Consider the following 25,075-nt stretch of genomic DNA (forward strand, 5'->3'; position numbering starts at 1 on the left):
ACCACGCCCACTACGTTTTAACCACGCCCCCTCCCCCGTTACCCCTCCCCACCTCCACTCCCTGCAGCGCTTGTCAATCCCCCCCCAAGCCGCCGCATGAGCCACTGCAGTGGTGGGGGTGTAGGGGTGGTGGGGGGTGTAGTGGGGGTAGGAGTGGTGGGGGGTGTAGGGGTGGTGGGGGTGTAGGGGTGGTGGGGGGTGGAGCGGTGGGTCCTGTGGTGGTGGCGGTGTGCGGTGTGCGCGCGTGTGGCAACGCTGCGTGGTGGCGAGCGATTCGGCCAGCGAAGGTTTAAAAAAAAAGAGAGAGAGAAGCAGCGGATGGGAGACGACGCAGAGTGTAGCTAGAGACGTCCACCGAAGGAGTTGAAGAGGGATTTGGCTTCCAAAGGACGAACTTCTGTGGGTCACCGCCGCATGACAAAGTTCGAGTGGTGGTGCGCATGTGAGTTTGTTGTTTATTAAACTTTTGCAGGAGTGACTTTTTCTCAATGTGCTGCAAGATCTTGGAGGGGCTGTCCGTGGCGGCAGCGGCGGTGGTGGCCGGATAACCGGGAGACGCGGATTTAAAAAGCACCCCCTCCTCCTCCTCCCACGCCCCTTCTTGCGTGCGAAGATCGACCACCGCAATAGTCGCCACTCCACCACATTTGCGTGCCGATCGCAGACAGACGCAGGAGGACAGGGGGAGAGGGCCGGGGAAACGGAGAGCCTCCGACGAGCTAGGGAGGAGGAGGAGGCAGCGGCGGCGATAAGAGCGCATTCATCGCCGCTCGCGGTTCAAGATACGCCGGGGGACACAACGCGGAGTTTGGAAGGGGATTATCCATCTCTGTGATGGGGCGATTTCTCCGTCATTCCATCGTCTCCCTTCTTCTGCTGGGGGTGCTGATCAGCGTCACACGCACGGGTGAGTGAGCGAAGTGGAGATTCGCGTGTGTGTCTGTGTTACTTGACGGATGTTGAACCTCTTTCGCACCGTACGTAGTAGGTCACCGTGCTGATCGGAGGTGCGTGGGGGGAGGATATTAAACACGACTAAACGCACACAGCGGTTCTAAATAAATGTTGTTTTCAACTTAAAGCTAGACAGGACTTGAGTCGGATAGTGCGTATGCATAAAGGTTGGTTGTGGAGTTATGCGATGGGCAGTGCAGGAACTTTGTAGCTAAGTCCAGTGTTGTACGGTACTCTGCTACAACGTCTATGGTCACCCGCCTTCATCAAGCCTAGACTGACCAGCGCGGTGACGTACGGTCAAACACCCCTCAAAACCCACGCTGTGGATTGACAAGGGCCGATTGCGTGGATTGTGATGGGCCCCCTTTGCAAAGTGTCTTTGGTGAGTCCCAATCTGAAACTATCTCGCAATACACGATGCGGCCAGGAGAGGGCGGTATAGCGGTGGATTCTTGAATATATCATTGCGGCGCTTAAAGCGCTTTATCCACCTCTTGCATGTGCGTGTGTGTGTTTTTTTCTCTCTGGGCACTTCGGTTTTCTCACACGATGAGCACGGTTGGCCACGTACGGTGCAAAAGAAGTTCAACAGACATGCGTTCGTACACAAGAAGCCAAACTGTCGTTGATATTCTCATTAAAATTTTTATAATATTGGCCAAACATTCCAATGCAGGACCCTCCTGAGAAAGTTGTGTGGGTTAGTGAGGATTTACTCTCTAAATGAAGTGCATTATTGTTGTTATCAACGTACGACTCGTTTGGCGACTCTGTCCTTGGTACCACTTTCCATGACAAAGCTGTAGAGCCACCCACGTGTTTGTATGGCCAATAAAGCGTGGATTATTGCGAGTGATAACCCACACGATTGGGAAGGTTATCACAAGATTTGCTTTATTGCCCATATAAAGGGATTTCGTTCCACTAACGTTGAGCTGCTGCGAGTGTCGAGAAATCAAATATCTTGCTCTGGGTCCATGGACTGTGCATCATATGGACAGCATGGGACCCCCAACAGCACTCTGGTGGCTTTGGCACGGGTGTTCACATAATTGGTAAATCCTTTGCACGTGCAGTCCATCGTCAATCCACTGCTGGATGAAGGCCCTCCCCAAGCCGTGCACGTGGTGGTCGGGGAGGGTTATTTTCCCATGCTTTGAACCACTCTGCACGATGCTAAGCCTCAAGACACGATTTCCTTTTTTTGGCAGGGTCCTCGTTGCATCGAGACGTTTGGCCAGCTCCACGTATGAGTGTTTGTACTTCGTGTGGGAGGAAACAAGAGTTGTTACCCGGGGAAATGCCACGGACTAGGAGGAGGTGCGCTCAGTTCTAAGCGTGTTTGTATTCAAGTGAATTTCGAGATCGTGGCCCTGTCGAGTAACGTGTCTAAACTATACTTCCAGACTGATGCTTAAACCCAAAAATCGCCTGGAGTTTTTTTTGGTGTTTTAATCTAATACCTGTTGGAGGCTGGGGTCTGGAATGTGGGGAGACTGACAGGCTGAATGGCTGAATGTGTGTTTTTTTCCCCCTGTGTTTCCACTGTCTCTCTTTATAAAATGCTATATTAGTCCCCATGCACCGTAACACAACTATAAGCGTGCGTGAGAAATGTGTAAAGGCATGTGTGTGTGGCTTTTCAATTAGACACCCATTGAATGAGAAGACATACTAGTTCCTACATAATGCATTCATAGAGACGTGTGTGTATAAGTGAATGCAGCACCCTTTGGCAAGCCACTCCTGAATGAAAAATTCCCCCCACTCTAAACTAAACGATATAAAAAATATATATTTTACCAGCTAAGGCCCACTGCCCAGCTCTTTTTCAGAAGTGACCTGGCCACAAATGATAGCTCAACTAAGTGGTTTATCGCGTGGAAATGTATAGCAGCCAAATACTCTGAACGCATGTCGTTTCTAAATGTGGAGGGAAAAGCCGGAGGAACCGAAGAAGAATCCAAATGGCCACGGGGAGAACATCCAAACTCCAAATATAGCGGCGTCTGGATCGGTATCGAACCCACGACCTCCTGTATACTAGGCAACGTAGTTAACATCTCGGCGCCATGGCACCCACTCTGTCTGGGACGTGGGGATTGTTGGACCTTACTTCCCCACGTTGATTTGGAGAAGTGTGGAGGGTGATCATGCAGTGCTAGTTTAGATATCACTCACCCCTGATGTTAGCCACTACTGGGGATTGAACTCTGGTGCCTAGGTTTTCGTGTATTTCGCACAAATCATTCAAATAACAACGAGCGGCATGCCACCATTCTATGCACTGAAACGTATAAGGCTATAAGCTACACACACGTGTTCTCTGCGTCCCTGTATTAAGTGCACATGCTTTACATTACAGTCTATGCCTATAATGATACACTTGGAATATAAAAGTCTGTCCTGAGTTGCAATGAAATACAGCTAGAAATATATGAAAGGTTTGTGTGTGTGTGCGTTATGTTTAAAGGAACTGCTCGTTGTTTAAATACCACAGGTATACATTTGTTGACACTGGTAACCCGGACATCGTGAATACACACCGGTATCTATAAAAGAAAACAAATTCCACCCATTTTTGTCCATCTGTGGATGAAGGCCTCGCCACGCTATCAAGGGATTTTGTTTTGACCACCGTGGTCCGTGAAGATTGGTGAAGGACCAGGGAGGGCAGGGCCAGTTATGATATTACTGGCCAATGATGTTAACCATGGCCCGGGAATTTAACTTGAGTCCCTGGATTCCCAGGGCAGCGCGCTAACAAAGGCACCCACCACTCCACCCCACGATGTCCATAGCACGTCTTAACAACATTACATTAGGTGACTTGAATTTGATTGACACCATTTATAATGGCTTCTGGGGCATTACACCTCCTCTCTTGGAAAATGTATTAATCTTTATCAGCTGTCCAAGATCTGCATCTATTATTGTTCCGTGTTGCACACTCGTACTTGTAAACAAAACTATTTTAAACAGAGCGGTCCCGTCACATGCAGCTGTCGTTGACATTGCATCACGTGCCTTTTCTACTGGGTGATACTCTGTGCTCAATTGGACGGCACTTCACTGTTGTTTCAAATCTTTTCGTTGCTGCATGGGTGGCTCACCTAGAAGAGAGGAGGAGGTGGGGGGGCGGACACAAAAACAACGAAGTCCTCGTTGTTTTTAATTTCTCGCATTCCTGAGCTATTGCGATAGCGGTCTTTTTTCAGAGTCAATGCGTTATCACAAAAGGTCTTCTCTGACCCACCACCCACACTGCATGCCATCGCCACCGCCACTGCCGCCACCACCACCACCCCCAGATAAACGGTCCGTGTGTTATCATGGCCACGGTGCTGGTCGGGCAATGTGAGGCTCACGTTTGCCTCGTGCTGTTTCCTCAGCAGTCAAAACGCTCAACTCCCGCGGTGGCCGGGGGGCTGGTAGTGGAAACTCCACATTCCTATGGCTGGGTAGAGTCTTAACAACCACTGCTAGCTTGGCCTGAGTATGTGTTGCAGCCTTAAGCAGGTGGTGCTGCTTTCAGGAGAATGAGCCGGTGTTGATGTCACGTGGAGAAATAGCAAAACGTTTACAGTTGGAGCGATGGCTGTGAGTTTCGATATCCAGTCAAGAGCTTCAGGAGATGCAGAGTGTACTTTCAGAGCTGTTCGTGGGGAATGAGGAACAGCGGAGAGAGAAGTTCACCAAATGTTCCACCGTTCCAAGTTCATGACGTCCACGCTGTTGTGGAGTGTCCTCTTTGAGTCTGCATTTGTGCGTAAGATATCTGCAGAATTCATGTGATGTTCTGATCACGGTTCATGACTGAGTCAACGTTGGCTGGGATTTGAACGTGTGCCACCGAAGGCATGAGACCAATGCTCTTCAACTGAGTTATGTGTTCGTGGCTCAGTGAGTAGACAGATTATTTTTCTGCCAACCTGGTTAATGCCATATTTGCCATTCTCTATTCTGTATTGTGACTCTTCAGTGGTGTCCATGCATCTATTTCATTCAACATTCGTGCTAAAGAGTGCTAATGTAGAGCAATTGCATGTTCCATGGCAACGTCTGTCGATCGGTAAATATGGAATAGCGAACCGTGACTCAAGTGTAGAAGTGCCCTTGTTATGTGATGTACAATGCTTTGGCCAAGAGAGAGACAATGCTTTGGCCATCTACTGCTGGATGAAGGCTCCCCATGCCCTGAGTCTGTGATAGAAATTCCACATTCTTATGCCAAGGGTTAGTATACTCAGAGGATATGCCAAAGTAGACTATTTGGCTGCCATAAATTTCCACGTGATAAGCCACTTCGTTGAGCTATCATTCGTGGCCAGGTTGTTTCGTAAAAAAAGAGCTATATAGCTTAGTGGGCCTTACCTGGTAAAATAATGTAAAAAAATGTATAGATCGTGATATAACACTTTACAGCCCTGTGGTTGACCCACTGCCGGATGAAGGCCTGCCCCACACAACGTCGGTGATGTGTGATCACACTCCGCCCACGCGGGTCGGTGCTGTTTGGTGAAGGTTCATGCTTTGGTGGCAAGGACCAGCACCGGTTCCGCAGCTGACCGGAAATTGCCCTCGGGTATGGTTAACGTAGGCACCGCGGAATAATTGATCTTCAGCAGAGCCTGAAATTGCACGATGGAACCGCATTGATGTGAAAAAATCCACCTGACGTGATGTGGAGCGTTAACTCGTTTCATCTCTTTAACGTGTTTTTTGGGGGATGTCACTTCGCAAAGCAGCTCCCAGAACGTGGAGTGAAACTTCGCCGCACTGGACATGACAGCCCTAAGACATGCATCTTCATGAGCTCCTGGGGGACACAGGGCTAATGTAGCTGCTCACCCCGAGCTCTCAATGTCATGATAGTGATATTGTATTTTGCTGTTCGTCTTTTGGCATCCTCTGGTCAAACACTGTTTGAGACTAGGCTCTCTGCCCCCTCCCTCTCTCCGCCCCCGCCCCCTCTCTATATTTAAGGCCTCGTCACAGAAACGACCTCTCTCTTTCTGCCGATACGTGTTCTCTCTCTGTGTGTCTGTATGATGTCTGTCTGCTTGTGTGTCTGTCTATAGTTTTCTGGTTAGATTTTTGTTGCTATTTCTTTTATACCTGATGATGATTGCTTGTGTTGCAATCGAAACGTCGTATGCTATTATTTAATTTATTATTTTATCTTTATACGTGACTTAACCGAAAGAACCAAAGAATAATTCCTGCAGTCACGAAAGCTCCAAAATTGAGATCTAAAGAAAGCTGTCTCTGGTGTGGACCAATCAGTTTGAAAGACAAAGCATATACTACCAGAGCATTTGTTTTCATGTTCACCACAAGTAAATGTGGTTAATACAGACATGATTCCTTGCAAAAGGTTTCAGTTTTGTGTTTTAACAACTTAACACAACTGTTTTATTGCCAGAAAGGGTTCAACTTATTGTTATATTTTGACATGGCTGAAATTTGCTTCTCATTTCCTCCAATATCCTATTCCTGATGTGAGTGTGACTACCCAATGCGTCATACCTGCAGCCATCGTTGTATGTCTCTTGAACTTCTTTCGCACACCGTGATACAAAAACACCCAGGACATGTCTCAGGAAAAATAATATATCACAATACCTGTAAGACCTCGGGAACTACACGCACAAGCATCGCGTTGAGCTAAAGTAGACCGGGGCTGTGTCCACGCTCATAACATACCGTGTTTTCCTGTAAATATTTCTGATTCTCTTTTAAAAAAGAACAAAAATCACGAGGTCCCTTTGATCAACGATGCTGATCATTGCTGAACAAAAGGCTTGCACGGACACAATCGTATCGCTTTCCGTGGGGCGATTTCCTCGGGGTAATGCGCGTCGGTGTGTGAGCACGACTCTTAGGTTATGTACGTGTCTCCGTGTGTGTGTGTATGGGGGGGGGGGGAGCGGTAGTGTAGCGGTTAGCGCGCTGTGCTATGAACCCAGCGACCTGGGTTCGATTCCCGCTCACAGCCAAAACTAGTTACGATTATCTGAACCGATACTGGGCCTCCCCTAGGTCGATTCACCCACATAATGATTACCTGGTGCGGTGTGTAAACATCGCCACTGGGAAGACAAAGGCGGTCGGGCATGGGGCTGGCCAACCCACCCCCTCGTGTACCGTTCTGGCCTTCATAGGTGCTCGCTAACAGCACTTGCCCCTACGGTCTCCTAACCTGGCCTTGGTGGCATTACTGCCACTTAAACTAAACACATTAAACTATTTTTATTTTACGAGGTAAGGCCCACTATGTAGCTTTTTCTCAGAAACGACCTGGCCACAAATGATAGCTCAACGAAGTGGCTTATCACGTGGAAATGTATAGCAGCCAAATAATCTAAAAGCATGTTTTTTAAATGTCGAGCGAAAACCGGAGGACCCGGAGAAAAATCCACGTGACCGTAGGGGAAAGCTGCAAACTCCAAATATGCAGCAGGTGGCAGGGTCAGGATCGAACCCACGACCTCCTGTATACCAGGCGAGGGAGTTAACATCTCTCCACCACAAGCTGCTGATGACGCGTGGAATCGCCAGCAGTTGTTTTTGTTCGTGTCTACCTACAGTATACAGTATTGATAATAGCGCCTGCGTTAACAATGTCCTTGATAACAACAACAAACGGGGACCTTTGTGTCTCCACACACTGCAAGGAAGATAATGCCCGGCTCTGCGGTTTTTAATATCTCGGCAGAAAATCTTGACCAACCTTAACTAAGTACCTGGCGCGGTGTGTAAACATCAACACCGGCGAGCCAGAGACGGCCGGCTTCATAAGCGCTCGCTGACAGCAAATTGCCCCAGCAGCCTGTGCAGGCTACTACGGGAGCGGGGCATCTTTGTCTCTGCGTGGTGTGCGTGGTGTGCGTGTGTGGGCGAGTGGGACGGAGTCAGTTTCTGCCTGCGTGTGTGCGTGTGGGTCCATTCGTGCCGACTGCTCACCTGGAAGCCGTGCTGTGTCTGTGTTGGCGAGTGTGTACACCTGTCACGGCTTGCAAAGCAACGCATTCTCAAGGCTGGCGGGGGCGGCGGTGACTCGCATTCCTCAGAGGGGGCCCCGTGGGAGGGAGAACACGCGATTCCATTCAGCTCGCCGGCACGATCAATGATCCGAAGGTGTACAGGGCAGAAAGGACACGGGCTGAAGCTGCGTGTGTGCATACGTTATTTGCGGCAGTACCCGGCGAAGAAAAAACATCGAACGAAATATTATAAAATCGTCCCGAGATGGTACGGAGAAATGCACGCATGGGATTGCGGTGAGAGACAGGAAGAGAAACACCGCTGACCGAAGAGAAAATGCAAAATTAGAGACCTCGCATTGACCGTCAAGGGAAGTAAGCGGACTTGGGCAGGACACGTGGCCAAAACGGATGCTCAGAGATGGTCGTTATTGTAAAGCTCGATATAAAATGACTTTCTCATTGATTTTGAATGACGGCCGGTGGTTGGTACCAATGAAGGAGTGACAGTCACAGAAGTGAACGCGACCGAGAGGAGGTCTCACGCAGGGATGATGCAATCCAGAAACTCGATGGATTATTATTGTTGCGTTGTGTGTGAACGTGACTGATGGTGACCGCTTGGGGGGGACCTTCATCCAGCAGCGGATAAATCATTGCTGCTCATGATGATAAAATCACATGAGTGCACAATATTAGATACATACGTTCCATATATGTGTCTGTGTGCATACATATGTATATTGCAGCTGGGCTGTGTGTTAATAAACAAAACTAATTTTTTTTGCAATTTTTATTTTACCATGTAAGGCCCACTGAGCTCGACCTGACCACAAATAATAGCTCAACGAAGTGGCTTATCATGTGGACATTTACAGAAGCCAAATACTCTAAACGCATATTTTTAAATGTAGAGGGAACAACTGGAGGAGGTGGACAAAAATCCACGCGATCACGGGGAGAACATGCAAACTCCAAATATACAGCAGGCGTCAGGGTTGGGATCGAACCCACAACCTCATGTATACCAGGCGAGGTAGTTAACATCTCGTCACATATCTGCAACAGTAATACATGCCTAATCTTTATCCTGATGGAATGACTGAGTGGTAAGCCCTTTATCATTCGGCTCCTTCATTGAGATGCTCAATCAATTCCGTAGCAAGCGTTTGCGCTTGAGCGACATTGGCAGATGTGAACCATTTCTGCCTTGAGATGTCACGAAGTGACACGTTGCATTCAAAACCAGCAGACGAGCAGCAGGACAATGAATTAATTTGCATTAATAATCTTTTATGCAAATGCGAAAGTGCTGACTACTCTGTATGGAAGCTTGCATGATAGACATATGCTAGAAGAGCAACTGTCAGCATTGAACATGTTACTTCCAATCCTAAAGGCTGGAGAAAAATCTATTTGATTATGTTTTATTTATTTATTGGTAGGTAAGGCCCAGTGAGTTATACAGCTCTTTTTCAGAAGCGACCTGGCCACAAACGATCGTTCGACGAAGTGGCTTGTCATGTGGACATTTATAGCAGCCAAATACTATGAACGCACGTTGATTCTAAATTATAAAAAGACGGCCACGCTCAGCTCCCTTTGGAGTTGGTGGTCTAGATAAGGCTGGGGTGGTCACATGAATATGGACGCACACCTTTGTTTACTGCTGTTTGCTTCTGAACGTGTGCACTGAATGTGCACATGCATATGTTTCTAAACATAGAACTTGTTTTCACGTAATGTGCACCTCCTTTTCGCAATGCATCAGAATATGATTTTATACATACTGGAGGAATCCGATGGGCTATAAAGCTCGTTTTCACAGATGTCCAGTAGACATCTGTGAATCTAAAGCCCACCGTGAATCTGCGTTAAGGGCTCCCCCACACTGTATAGGCCACGGGTGTTGTTGACCACATTTCGTCACGCCGCTCAGCGCAAGCTCGTGAACGGGAAGAGCCCGCGACCTGTTCTGGACGTCAACTCGCCAACGACGCTCGATGTGCCGGCCTCCACGAGTGGCCGGACGCTTTGCCACGTTCTCACGCTCTCGGCGCACACACGGTTGTCACAATTTAGACCTCGAGAGCCGCACGTGGCCCAACGGCCGGCGACTGCTTCTGAAGGGGACACGGCGGTGCCGCGCAGATGGTGTTCATAAGCGCAAACGAAACCGGAATGAAATGAAATGTGACTACAACCGCGATCCAACCTTAAGAGTTTTTGGCACCGGAGGCCAAACCTTGTGTATTTGGTGGGGAGGGGGGGGCAGAGTTGGTTGGGGGGGGGGGCTCCCTGGACCACCTCCTAGCACTGCTGGATTAGAGCCACATATTTGTTTTGAGTGGCATTGACAGTTGCCCGTCACGGTGTACGTGGCCAACGGAGGAGGTGTAATCCGCCAAACACGGAGGATGATGCTGTTTAGACAGCCGACGCCGTCACACGAGGACGTGCGACTCCGTCAGAGGTGCACCAGGGTGGGGGGGGGCAGGCGATGCGGGCCGGCGAGCGGACGGGGGGATGCGGATTTAAGGACAGGGCGGCAGAGAGACTGGCGGCAGGACAGAGAGGGAGGTTTCTCAACACACCGCCAGCCCCTCTGGAAAGAGGACGGCAGAGAAATGACGAAGGCGACGAGCGGCCTCGGGGTTTCACCTCTTCATCATTGATGAAAAGAGTTGGATTGACTCATGGCGACGCTTCCGTGCAAGGATTGATGCATTTCTTTTAACTTTGTGAATCTAGTGGCCACGAGTGGATACAGAAGTCAGGTGAAATTAAAAATAAACTATTGATTCTTCACAATAGAGGTTTTGTTGGGTAAGATTGCGTAAATATAAATGTGTCCACGTGATTCGATGCATGCATGGATTCATATCTCACTTCCAGGTCGCTGGAAAACCGGGAGTAAGCCGCTTGACCAGTAGCCACAAGCATAGCAAGAGGCATACGTGTATCTCGAGCTTAAAAACAATGGATATCAATCATTTAATTGATGCATTATTACACCTCTAGTGACAAACACGTGTGAACAGTTGGCACAATCAGCCCACAATGAACGCACAACGATGCCCACTTGCCCAGCAGTGGACGCGTGACTTATTACTCCGGCCGCATGGCCTGGTGCGAGACCACAGTGCCACGAGGCTGCCTCTGTTCAGTTGGGGGGGGGGGGGGGAATTCGTATGCTTAGTGAGCAACATGATGGAACATAGTGGCCTGCTCGAGACACTTTTTTGGGAGGTTCCAATCGGGCATCTTCCCTGTTTGTACGTATGTTGAACTTCTTTCACACCGTACGTAGCCAACCGTGCTAATCGGAGGTGCGGGCGAAGGATAAAACAAACTAAACACAAAAGAGCAGTTCTAAAGAAATGAGTTTTCAACTTAGATGACTGTGCACAGCTCCAGTGGCTTCCTCATATCGGAAGGAAGAGCGTTCCAGACGGCCGCAGAAGCGCATCGGAAAGTGTGCGATGCGGCGACTGTCTTTGTTCGATGGCTAGCCGAAAGCCGCTGCTGTGAGGATGACTGGAGTTTGCGTGATGATGGTTTATGCTCCTTGACAAGAGAATGGACCAATCGGAGGCACAACACACACGGCGTTCCGCTCCAGCACCTACCCTGCATGCCCCGCTGCACGCTCGCTGATGGTCTGAGTGGCATGTGTGCGTTGTTCCCGTCTTATTATTTTCCCTTGCTGGAATTGACATACCTGGACGTGCATTCGCTATTGACAGTCCCTTTGACAGTCTACCGCTGGATGAAGGTCATCTGAGGGCCGTGCCGAACGTGGAAGTCGTTTGGTTATACTTCACCATGCTGGTCAATGCGGATCGGTGAACGGGGGGGGGAGAGGGTGGGACCCAGGACCAGTTGGGATGTCGCTCACCACTGGTGGTGTTAGCCGTGGCCTGGAATTGAACTCGCTTGGTCAGATTGGCAACTTGTGTTACTGCCGAAGGGACAAGTGTTCACTCGAGTAAATCCACTGGTTCAGCAGTTCCACTGCTGGATTATATTTTTGTCGCCTGAGGAAGACCGCTTGTGTTGCGATCGAAACGTCGTGATTTATTTTATTTTCTACCCACGTGACTTTACCGAAAGAACCAAAGAGTATGGATTCCTGCAGTCACGAAAGCTTCAAATCAAGATTAAATCCGTTGTATTAGGGGGTTTTGCAACGATACAAGTAAAAAAGTGAAAAAATACATTCGGACGTCTTCACGTTTTGATTGATCGCCGGGAACACATCGCGATCGAATGCGACGCTGCAGATTGTCTGGGCTTTACTCGGCTGATGGGCCACAGCTGAGCAGGCTCGCGATGCCATGCTGCTGTTGTGGCAATGTCTTGTTGCCGTCACGTGAAATATTCATGGAGTTAATTTTATGTTTGTTTGTTTCAGTCCTAGCTGCCATCGTTGACATTGCCTCGTTAGCCTCCAAGCGCAATTGTGTACGAGCCCCCGTATGAATTACGCACGAAGTGTTTCAATGCACGCGTCGTGTTTTGTATTGTTGTGTTGTTGTAACTTCCTGACCACCCCCCCCGTGCCCCTACTGAACATCTTTGCTAAAAGGTCTCCATCGCTCTTCGGATTCCTCCGGTCCTCGATAAAAATGCCGATTCTGAGTGGCCTTCTGGCCCAATTTGTATCGGCGGGCCGGTTCATATTAAGGGGCGCGTGATCGCGTCGGGCCGAAAGCCACCACACACGCGGAGGCCCCCACAACGATTTTAATTACAGGAAGAGACGCCTGGATGGGGCGGCAGCTGCAACCCAATATTTTTCGCGCCAAGTCCCCCGTATTGTGTTACCTGGCCCCGCGGAGTGACGCTCGTGCTGGGGGCAGCATACCGCTGCGGGGGTCTGCCAGCAGGGCGAAGGGAGTGGGGAAATGTGGGGCGCGGGGAGGGTCGCAGGGGGGCTCCAGCCAGGAGTGGTTTTCCAGTTCGGCGCTCTCCCATCCCCCATCAGGAGCAGAGTGGTTTGTAGCTTCTCTCGCTCAACGTGGCGCAACAGCCCCCAGTCTGTGTCACCGCAGGGCAGTGGTTCTCACCAGCCTTGCACCACTTTGGTTCTGAATCGTTGAAAAAATATGTATAATGTTAATAAACAAATAGGGTTCATACTCTTAGTTTTTTGTATCAAGTGCTACAGCAAATCTGGCTGTGACGGTTCCACCTGATGACGGAGACTTGTGTTGCCTCCGAAACGTCGTGATTTATTATTATTTTATTTTTTATTAATTTTAATTTCAATGTTTTAACCTACGTGACTTTACCGAAAAAATCCTTGCAGTCACGAAAGCTTCAAATCTAGAATTGAACACACAGGGTTTGGTGAAGCATAGCAGACGTGCTTGCAGTGCCCGTTCTTAATTTGTGTTTCGATGATTTAACTTGTAAACAAATCTCGCCGTGTCTGACACCCCCTGAAAGGGCATCTCGCACCCCATGGGGGTGCGTGCACTCAAGGTTAAGAACCCCTGCCGTAGGGGTTTAGGTGGTGTTATATTGTGGTGCTGTGCCGTGTGCCGCTGTCTGTGTATCTGTCTGATGTTGTGTTTTGTCTGGGTATTATTTACCAGGTCTGTCTGTCAGTGTGTTCGCCTCTCTGTCCATCTGCCCATAAGTGCATGGGTCTGTGCGTACGTGCCGTCTGTCCGTGTGTCTTTGTGTCTTTCTGTTTTGTTTCCACCTTGGGGTTTTATTCAAAAGGGCCTATGTATCTTATCGTTTTGCTCAAAGCCAACTAGATAACAAAAAAGATCTAGAAAAGTTTTAGTGAAATGAGAACGATGCCGGAGGCGTCAAACCTTGAGAATGGAACCTCACCAATGGTGATGCTTGCACTGCCCAGAGATTCATTGACCCCATCAACTCCCACGCTCATTCTCAGAGCTGAGATAAGCAAGCCGCTGGTCCCAGCTCGGATCTGTGAACACGCTTAGGATGCCTTCGGCTCCACCACGGATGGAAAATCTATAGCACGAGGGACAGATATCAACCTTGACTTCATTTCACGCTGACCCGAGGCATACCAATTCGCAATAGCACACAAATTATATATATTTTAACCGGAAAATACATTCGACGTGGAAAAAGCTCTGCTTCTAAATTATAGTTCGCTCTGTCAGTTTCGTCACTGCAAGGGTCTCTTCAGTTCCAGTTTCATGTATTAGGTATTACCCTGTGAGCCATGCGGCTCTTGACTCGGTTGCAACCGCAACAAAACAAAAACATGAACAAGAAACATCTTAAAGTGACTACACGCAACAGAAAAATCCGACAGTGGCAGGAACGACTGAGAGACGACTGAGCTGCGTGATCATCCCGAAACTAAAAATTGGACTCTCAGTTCGAGGGAAAAAGGGTCCCCCGCTCGTGGTTTCGCTTACAACGAACGAGCAAGTCCACGCGCCCTGCGCCGGAGTGAAACCTCGCCTCGCTTCTCAGGCGAGCCGAGTCTGAAGTCTGCACAAGCGCCGAGCAGACAAACAAAGACGGCTCGCCGTTTGTAAGCCGGCGGCCGCCAGATAGATGGCTCCTAGGCACCGAGGGTTCCACGGCTCTCGGTTCAACGTCAGTTTCGACCGTTCCCAAGTTGCGCGGGGGGGCAGGAGACGGGGGGGGGGGGTTCGTGTAACCCTTGGCCGCGCGGCCGGCGATTCTGTTTGGTCACGACACGGTGCGGGCGGCACTTTGAAACGCGCCGTAGCACGGGAGCGACGCATCCGGTCGTAATTCGGGCATTTATTTTTACCCCCGTGTGCATTCTCATGCATGCACAGGCACGCACTCAGACTCACCCATAGGATTGCATGTACGTACGTATGTTGAACTTCTTTTCCACCGTACGTAGCCAACCGTGCGTAATCGGAGGTGCGGAGGAAGGACAACGAACTAAACGCAAAGATCAGTTTTAGTAAAACATTGGTTGTCATTCGAGATTTGAAAGTGCATTCCAGACGGCCACAGGAGCGTATCTGTAGGCGCGCGATGCGGTGGCCGACAATATATTGGCGTGTACATGTGTGGCAGTTCTTTTGTCCAATCCACCGCTGGGTGAAGGCTTCCCCCACGTGGCCGTGCGGGGCCGAGGGGGCCATTGGGCTATACTTCACCACGCTGGTCAGGAGGGGCGCGGCGCACCCAGCTCAAAATGTCAGAGCGTTCATATTTCAGAGGAAGAACATGACTACGGGAAACAAAGTTAATTGCATAGAAAGTGAGGGAGGAAAGCAGGAATGCATTGGATTTCGCTGCACAATCCTATGGAGCGCCAACAGCAGCACAACTTTGCAAATCATGAGTTCTGTTTTCCCAGTGGTCACCAATCTAGGCCCTATCCAGGTGCAATCCTGCCCGGCTTCTGATATGTGATGAGTTTGATGAACTCTCTAGGAGTTCGTCTTTGGCACGTACGATGCGCATGTATATAATATGCATGCACGTACAAGGACGCCACGGTGGCCAAACGTTAACTACCTCGCCTGGTATGCAGGAGACCGTAACGCCTGCGTATTTGGAGTTTGCACGTTCTCCGCGTGGTCGTGTGGATTTTTCTCTCGGTCCTCCGGTTTTCCTCTCCAAGTTTAGAAGCATGTTTTTCAAGTATTTGCCAGCTAGAAAATTTCCACCTGATGATAAGACACTTCAATGGGCTATCATTTGTGGCCAGGACCCTTCTGAAAAAGAGAGATATAGCTAATGGACCTTGCCTGGTAAAAAAAAAAAGTTTCATTTCGAGATATTGGTATTAGAGAGAGGGGAAGAGTTAACAGGACACTGTAGAATGTGGGAGCGGTGGCACAAAGGTTAGCACACTCCCATTTCATCAACCGATAATTATGGCCTGCTGCTTAAGATTGATCAAACAAAACCTCAAAACCGACACGGCAAGATGGGCCTTCATCGCGCAGTCTAATGATTCGTGCTGTAAATTGTCATTTGTATTATTAGACTGTGACATTACCTTTGAATATACGGACCCTTACAATAGAAATGTGGAATTTGCCCCACTGAGCCATGGCTACCAAATGAGATGGACATGACCCCCCCCCCCCTTGCTCCTGTGAGCTGAGGCACTTTCACTTGCCATGGACGCATCCAAAGAAAGCAGCACACATCACCCATGGACACACATCAAACGCTTTCTCTGCAGAAAGGGACACTCACTGCCAAAGAAGTCTGCTTATTACGTTTCCTTCAGTCATATGGCATTGATTGATAATGATGGCGATAAAGTATCTCGGACTATGCTGTACCATTGCCAATTCGTTCCGTGAAATTTTACGTGAAGCTGAAAACACATGGTGGGGAGTGGTGGCGCAGCGCTTAGCGCATTCTACTATGACTCTGGTGCCCTAAGTTTGATTCCCGGCCATGGCTAACACCAGCGGCAAGTGGTATCTGAACCGTTCCTGGGCCAACCTCCCCTTGACATCAACTCCCGCTGTCCTGTGTCCCCGCTGCCCTTCTGTGCCCCGCTGCCCTTGTGTGAGCCCCAATGCCCTCGGGCCTCAGCTCCCCCCTCTTGGCTCCCACGCCGTGCAATCTGAACTTCATTAAGCAGTTCGTGCCGAGACGCCAATTGCGCCCCATTGTGCCTTTTGAGGGCCACCCTCCTCGGCCCCGTGGCTGCCGCTGGCAGTGGCAGAATCGTGCAACTAAGGCACGGCTGTGGTCTCTAGGCTCCAACATGGGCTTCTCTAGTTGTTGAACACCGCTGAAGCGTCGGTGAGACTCACGCGGATTCCTGCTGCCCCCCGTGACCCTTTCACGGCAGTGAAGAGCGGTGCGCTGGCGTCTCAGTCGGACAACCCATGGCACCTCCGCTGGGTCTGTCCAGTGACCTCCTGTGCCGGCGGGCGTTCGACACTTTGCGTGGCCTTAAAAGTGCACATAGCCTGGCACAGGCGCCGTGGCGACAGCCCCGTCACTTAGTGGCGAAGGCGGTTGTTGTTGCTGCTGCTGGCGTCTGTCGAATTCTCGTCCCCTCGATGTCCCATTCTCAGTTATTTTATCGTCCATTCTCTGTGTGCTTGAATGCTTTGCCATCTCTACCGATGTCGGCGATTTTTTTTGTTTAAACCCCATCGTCGCATACCGACGACTGTCAAATGCAAATCATCGGCGTTTTTGTTCGTTCAAAAAAATGATGAAATGTTTGCTTTGAAAATCCGTCTGCGGTAAGAGGGTTCAACAATCGGCAGGCTTCCACTTAAACCGGTAGGGTTGCCAAGTACAGTCACGTGCTTGGCTGTCGGTGGTAATTCCCGTCGTGGAGTTTATCTGCTTTTCATTCCTTCATTTCTACTTCTCTCTTGTCTATTGTTCCTCGTCCAAGGTTGCGTTGATGTTGACCGCACATGATTATTATTGAGTTGCTGTTGATGGCATCAACCTTCCTTCGACACCGCTAGTGCCGGATGAAGCTAGTGCGGGACCTGTAGCATATGTTATAAAGGGGCCCTAAATAAATAAATAAACACAAATATTAAAACACACATTTTTTACTTGCATAGTAAAGTCATCGTATTTTTTCATTTTCTATACAGCCAGATAATACGACAAACCGCTAACCTTAAACACCAAGTCATTCATAAAAGTTGAAGGTAGTTTTTGTACTATAGTAATAGAGCAAGTGTAGAATCACTGAACCGGAATTAATAGCTTGAAAGCATTTAGCGTGGGGCCCTTGACAGTGCGGGGCCCGTAACATTTGCTACTTTTGCTACTAAGATAACCCGGCAATGGACACCCCTTACAATGACCGCTCTTTTCCCTATGACAATGTTTCCACAACATGCACACGCGCACGCGCTTGGGCTGCACGTGACTTAACAACCCTCGTTCGTCAGCGGAGATGGCTCACAGGGAGACCTCCTCCAGTCCGTCGAGATCAATGTTTGGCCCCGGTACATGTTAGCTGGCTAGGGGGGGGGGTGGCATTGTGATGTTTTAGGGCTGCCCCCCTTGAGCCAGGGGACCTGGTATAGTTTTCGATTTAAAGCTTTCGTGACTGCAGGGATTCATCATCTTGGTTCTTTCGGTAAAGTCACGTAGACGATGTCTTTCCGACAGACCTGTTCTTCACCTGAGGACGGCTTCTTGCGTTGTGGCCGAAACGTCGTGAGAATTGTATTTGATTATGTTTTATTTTTATTATTTTATTATTTCCCTTCTACGTGACTTTACCGAAAGAACCAAGAAGATGGACCTGGTATAGTTGTACCGTTCCGCCTTCCCCTCCCCCACATTTCACACCAGTTCCGGTCTCAGGCACCACTTGGGGTTGCCACCTGTCTTGATTTCCCCAATGATCTTTCTTGAGTTGCGGTCAATGCTGTCCCAGTAAATCTCTTAACAGTCCCATTTTTTGTCAATTGTTTAATAATATTAATGTGGCTGCATCTGACTTATAATGACAAAATTCATGCATTTACATGGAGTTCTCCCCTCTTAAAGCATTGCGAAAATCTCCTCTTCCCCACGATACATCCCGGCTGTTTGTACCGCAGAGGTGGCAACTCCAGGCATTGTGCATAACGCCCCCCCCCCCGCCCCCCCCCCCCCCCAAAATGTCCTGGCCTGAGACCAGAGGCGACGTCACCCGATTCCTGAAATGCACATCCAGCAATCATGAAGCAGGGAAGTGACCTCCCATGGGCCCTACACCCCACCCCCCCACCACCACCACAACTCCTGACCCTGACCTCCCTGCACCCTCACCCCCCACACAACAACAACCACCACCACCGCCGCCACTCCCTCAGGCACCATGCAACCCCCGCCATCGTCCGGCACAACAAGGGAGGTTGAGGCTTGTCGTCCTGTTTGCGTCGTCGCGGACGGACGCAGAGAGACGGCCGGCGCTGACTCTCCGCACACACACAGAGTAACACAGTAACACAGTACTGCCATTGTTGTGTGTGCGCGTTCCATGAACTATGGCCAAGCGCACCAGACAAAAATGTTGCCTCTGGCGTCCGTAGCCGCCCAGACAGCCGGTGAAGATGCCTCGCCGAGCTGGACCCTGGTGGGTTTCTTTGAAGGTAAAATGTTTGTATAAATATGTCAAATTTTATATATTTACGAAGGTGCATCCTTGAGACCGCTTGCTCACCCCACTGCTGGAGGAAGTGAGCTCTTAGAGAGCCGCTTGAGAGTCGAGGGTATTTGGCCTACTCTTCCCACGCTGGCACAAAAACGTTGTGGTGGAAGACGAAAGAGGTGGGAGTATCCACAATGTAGCCCGCCCGCATGTGACCTCGCTATAGACTCACGAACTGGTGAACACAAATCTACACTTTGTGTGGATTTCAAGGTACTCCGTTGTTTCGACTGCCACCCACAGGAGATCGAATCTAATCGGGGACCTCTGGGATTGCACACCCAGTGTGCTCACCGTTATAACACCGCGGCAGCGTAAGTTCGCTTCATGAGCACATCTCCGTGTGTGCATGTGTGAATAAACTGTTGGGTTTTGAGGGGTGTTACTGCACAGTTATCCGATACGCGTTTTTATTTGTGTTTTTTTTTGTTCTTTGCCACTCGTTGTTCGGCACGGTGTCTCCGACCCGTTAACTCGACACGCTGGGGAGCTTCTTCAGGAAGTGAGGCAAGAGACGATTCCAGGCGGGCACGAGGAGGTGCCGGGGACACCGCGCCGCAATCCAATCCATGAACGGGGGGGGGGGGCGGGGGGGGGGCGGCTATGGACAAATCGATCCTTGACTCGCATCCCCGATCACAATGGAGAAGCGTCGAGCAGATGTGGCACCACCTCCCCCCCCACCCGCCTTGCAGAATCACAGCAGCCGTGGAACATCGTTTCCTTTCTGTACCCGCGGTGGAATTTTAAAGGCAGACTGAGTGACAAGTGAGTTTGGCGTTTTGCATTGTCGCTGGTGTCTCTCTCGGGACAGGCTCGCGCAGAGACGCAGCAACCGCCTTGCCACTGCTTTGCCGTTCTGGTTTTGTATCCACGGCACACGTCTCCTGCTGAGACTCGCACAAAAGACCAAAGATTCCCCCCCCCTCCCCCCGTTATAGCCTGAACAAACTGTTGGGGCAAGTGCTGTTAGCGAGTAGCAGCACCTATGAAGGCCGGCACTGTGGCACACGAGGGGGTGGGTGGCCAGCACCAAGCCCGACCGACTTTGTCTCCCGAGTGGCGATGTTATTTTTTACACACCGCACCAGATACTCATTTGAGGCTGAATCGACCTAGGGGAGGCCCAGAACCGGTTAACATAATCGTCACCAGTGTTGGCCGTGAGCAGGAATTTAACTCGGGTCGCCGGGTTCGTAGCGCAGCCCACTAGCCGCTACACTACCGCTCCCCACTACAAAGACAAATATCCCCCGTATAGCCCGAAAAACAGACTGTTGGGGCAGATGCAGTTAGCGAGGACCTATAAAGGTCGGCACGGCACACGAGGGGGTGGGTGGCAGAGGTCGCAACCGGGTACCCGATACCTGTACCCGGCCGTTTGCGACCCTGGTGCGGCCGGGTACGGGTAGGCCGTGAGTCACTGGTTGAGTAACCGTTTGTCACTCATTTCGGGTAGGGTACGGGTACGGGTAGGGAACGGGTACCCGTACCCGGCCGGGTAACCATTTGCGACCCTGGTGCGGCCGGGTACGGGTACGGGTAAGGAATCAAAACTCGTTTGCGACCTCTGGTGGGTGGCCAGCACCACGCCCGGCCCGTCTTTGTCTCCCTCGTGGCGATATTTACACACCGCACCGGGTACTCGCGCGCACACACACGCGCGGTGCGAGGCCATCTGCTGTGGCAGACTTCCTGCAAGGGTTGTGCCCTCCTCCAGTGATGCGTGCCAGCTGAGGTGAAATGTCGGTGGAGTGGGAGCTGTCATGCATTCAAAGTTGTGGATAAATCGGCAACCGGACTTCAGCCACCCATAGCTCACCGACAAATAGATCCCGATCAAAACATTTAAAATAAACGGAGGATCAAACAAAAAGAAGAATTAATTTCCACCGTAAATTTTGTGACACATTTATGAAGCTCATTTCGGCAAGGAACTCAAAAGCGCTGTACATCACAAAAACAAACAAATCATCATCCGAGGGGAGAGGAATAAACGAAGAGGTTTTGAGCTATCTTGATTTGAAGCTTTCGTGACTGCAGGAATCCATACTCTTTAGTTCTTTCTCTAAAGTCACGTAGGTAGAAAATCATAATAAATCACGACGTTTCGATCGCCACACAAGCAATCGTCCTCAGGTGGGATAGAGATGCTTGCGTGGCGATCGAAACGTCGTGATCTATTATTTTTTCTACCTACATGACTGTACCGATATAACCAAAGAGAATGTATAGGAGCTAATTTAGAGACCAGAGAGCAAGTAAACGCATCTTGAGGCGCTTTTCGGTTCAACGCCGCCTTCCCGTGCGGTGGTGAGTGGCTGTCGAAAGAACCCACGAACTGCTGCTGGGTGCTCAGCAAAAAAACTCAGCAGCAGCAGCAGCAGTCGTGTGTCCTGTCCCAGAATTTCAATCCGATCGGCGGGGCAGCTCTCCGATTGTGTTGTTGTGTTGTCCCCCCGCTCGTCGCCTGGCACGATGTCCATTCGACGTTTCGGGTTTCGCGTCCTGCGAAGAGCCCTCTTCACCAAGCGGTGCCCACGTGCGCCAGCGACACGAGAGCTCTCTTTTTTTTTCCATCATCTCACATCGTTTATTTAAAACCCAAAATAACAGCGGTGGCGACGCGAGCTCAGAGTGGAGGCAACGACGCCTTCCATCCCCCCTCTCATCCGCCGCCGGCTTTAATCGAGCTTCTGGAAGCCAATGTCCTTGGCGTACTGACGGAAGCACTGGCGGCACATGTTGAGGCCGCACTTGCGGATGAGGCCGTGGCGGTTGGAGCACACGCGGCAGGAGTGCGAGCCCTGGCCGAACTTCCTCGGGTGAGAGAAGTAGATCTGCTGGTGGCCCATGGCGGACAAGGCGGCGGCGGTGGCGGCGCGAGCAGGCAAGGATCTCTCAAGTTACCCTCCCGCTCTTCAAATAATTTCCTTGCGATCTTCCGGGTCCCGCATCCGGTCCCCTCTCTCCATCAGCCGCACGTTCAATTCAATAAGTTTTTATTTTTATTTTATTTTATTTCTTTATTAAAACTTTTTTATTTATTTTTATTTTACTTTTATTAATTAAAAAATTTTTACCTACGTGACTTTACCGAAAACCCTAAGAATATAAATCCTTGCAGTCACGAAAGCTTCAAATCTAGAAGTCCCCCGGATCTTTGGATTTGCCCCAGGACACGAGGGAGAGAGAGAGAGAGCGAGAGGGAGACACGCCAGCGGATGCATTGCGAGCGCATTGTGTGCAGGAGGCAGGCTCTGGGTACATCGCTGCTAATTGAATGAAGTCTGCCCTCGGCTGTGTTGCGTTGGCCTAGGGACTTCCCCTTGCCCGGCCTCGATTAAAGGCCCTCTTGACGCATTGTCCCAATAAACGAGGCACATCCTCCTGCGCCCACTGCCTTATGTCACCGATTGCCGCCTAGGGCCCCTACCTCCTCCCCGCTATCGGACGTTTCCGCAATCGCTGGTGAATAAATAAACACGTTTAAGTAAGCACGGGCATCGTGCTGTGTTGCATTGTGCACGAGGCGTGTAGTAATAATAATGATGATGTACACACACACGCACACACACGCGCGCTGAGCTGCGGTGGTGGTGCAGCGGTAAGCACGCCGCGCAGTGAAACCGGTGACCCGAGTTTTGTGTCCCGGTCACTGCTTAACTAAACATCACTGTGCCGTTGTTATATGAATCGGACCTAGGCCTCCCCTAGGTCGGCTCGGCCTTAAATGAGTAAACCTGGTGCGGTGTGCAAACACCACCACTGGGGGGACAAAGGCGGCCCGGGCGTGGATGCTGGCCACCCGCCCCCTCGTGTGCCGTGCCGGCCTTCGTAGGTGCTCGCTAACAGCACTTGCCCCAACGGTCTGTTACAGGCTAGACGGGGGATCTTTGTCTTTGCGGTGTTTGTGTGAAGGCTCGAGTGGGATGTTTGTAAACGCGAGGGGCAGGGAGCCCACCAGTGAGAGTGACAGATTGGGAGGGCCGTAGCTGGGGGGGGGGGTAGGGAGTTCGTGTGAAACGGGACATCTGGTCAAGCCGCCTGACGGCCGAGTGTGCGTTAAAGCTTCGCGAGGAAACGCACGGGTGCAGCCAACAAGCACGAGACAAAGACAAAGACCCCCCCACTCCCCCCCCCCCCCCGTATAGCCTCAACAGACTGTTGAGACAAGTGCTGTTAGCGAGCATCTTTGAAGGCCGGCACAACACACGAAGTGATGGGTGGTCAGAACCACGCCCGGCCGCCTTTGTCTCCCTGGTGGCGATGTTTACACATCGCACGAGGTACTCATTTGAGGCTGAGTCGACGTACATCTCTCCGTTGGGTCTTCGGGTCGTACCGCCCGTTGTGAAGCCACGGTGTTGCGATGTTCCCGAAGGAGCTGTCGGCACGTGGAGCCAAAAGTACCGAACGTCACTCCGAACAGCACGAGGAGCAACCTGAAAACACATGCGAGAGATATACACGCGTACGGGACAACAGCAAAAAAAAAACGTGCACTGCTGTCGTATCACAGGCAAGTGCTGTTTGCGAGCACCTATCAAGGCCAGGGCTACACACGACGCGGTGGCGAGGGACGAAGCACGCCATCCAACTCCCGTTTGTCTCCCCAGCGCTGCCCTGAGTACATTTTTAGGCTGAGTTAATCTAAAGGAGTGGGCGGAGTGGTGGCGCAATGGTTAGCACACTCCATTGCGAACCAGGTGACCAGGCTTCGATCAGTGGCGAGTGATAGTATATACCGTCCTGGGTACCACCCCAGCCCTGCACTGACCAGCGTGGTGACGTTTGGGCAATTTCAATGACACAGCATGAATAGGCCTTCATCCAGCAGTGGATTAGGCCAATGGCTGTAAATCATTTCTCATTTATTTACAATGGATAGCGAGCCCAGGCCTGTCTTACATCATTTGCCACTGGTGCCTTGCGTGGCTTGGAATTGAACTCGGGTCAACCCTCCTATGACACCACTTCCCAATGCAGACCATGAAAGTCGTATAGAAACGCTCACAAGTCATCTCATTGCATCAGCCACAGAGATACGTGTGCTTGACGCTGTGTGAGCGGTCGTGGAGTGGATAGCGCGCTGCACTACGAGCCCAGTGAACCGAGTTCAATTCCCGCTCACGGCCAACACCAGTGACGATTGTCTGGGCCTTCCCTAGGTCGACTCAGCCTCAAATGAGTACCTGGTTCTGCGTGTAAACATTGCCACTGGGGAGACAAAGGCGGTCGGGCGTGGTGCTGGCCACCCACCCTCTCGTGTGCCGTTCCCGGCCTCCATAGGCGTTCACTAACAGCACTTGCCCCAACAGTCTGTTAAAGGCTATACGGGGGATCTTTGTCATTGTTTGATCCATCAGCATGATCCAGCTCGGCTCTAGCCAAACACAAAAGTATCGACGCTTCACTTAACCGGCATCGGACAAACCCCTCCTCGTGAAAGCTGAATAATACAATGAGACGACTCAATGGGCTGTTCTTATGACTGATGGCTGGCTCTTCTTCCACACGAAATTAGAGGCGGGTGGTGGAGGGGTAGTGGGTGTGGTGGGGTGGGGGGTGGTTAATACTCAATTTCTACACACTGGACGGAAAGAACTGGAAATGCAGTGGTTTTACCACCGGAAAGCAGCCGACGATGGAAAAGCCCCACTCGGATTAATCATAATGAGCATTAGCATGTGTTTTGAAAGTGCCCACAGCTGTAGCAATGAAGACACAGAGGCGCTGTGCACAGTGGAATTGGCACGGAAGGACTTCTTAGACCCCGTCTTGACAGCTGACGACCCAGCCACCATTCATTCGCCAGCAGTTCTACTGGTGAATGAATGGCTTCGGAATAATAATAACAGCAACAACACTTGATTTATAGAGTGTGTGTGATTCCTTTCGTGACACACGTTCACAAAATCCTTCACCCGTCTCGACCGTAAGGAAAACTACGTAACTCTAAAATAATGAAATACGGTTGCACGCACTCGTAACACACAACTTG

General features: G+C 50.5%; 1 protein-coding gene and 1 pseudogene across 2 annotated transcripts in view; one reads left to right on the top strand and one right to left on the bottom strand.

Annotated features, from left to right (window-relative positions):
• The first annotated feature begins 216 nt into the window (after positions 1-216).
• The window catches only part of LOC144733554 (protein eva-1 homolog C-like), a 65,604-nt gene continuing 40,745 nt past the window's right edge, over positions 217-25,075 (top strand). The window contains exon 1 of the mRNA XM_078615534.1: positions 217-907. Coding sequence (XP_078471660.1) covers positions 835-907 — 73 coding nt within the window. The 5' untranslated portion in view covers positions 217-834. The remainder of the gene's footprint in view (positions 908-25,075) is intronic.
• Positions 21,639-21,968, bottom strand: LOC144733553 (small ribosomal subunit protein uS14 pseudogene; annotated as a pseudogene). Its single transcript, XR_013588375.1, has one exon. The product of XR_013588375.1 is annotated as a small ribosomal subunit protein uS14 pseudogene (transcript).

This window comes from Lampetra planeri, chromosome 47, assembly GCF_965212315.1.
Source record: "Lampetra planeri chromosome 47, kcLamPlan1.2.h2, whole genome shotgun sequence".
NCBI classification, from domain to species: domain Eukaryota; kingdom Metazoa; phylum Chordata; class Hyperoartia; order Petromyzontiformes; family Petromyzontidae; genus Lampetra; species Lampetra planeri.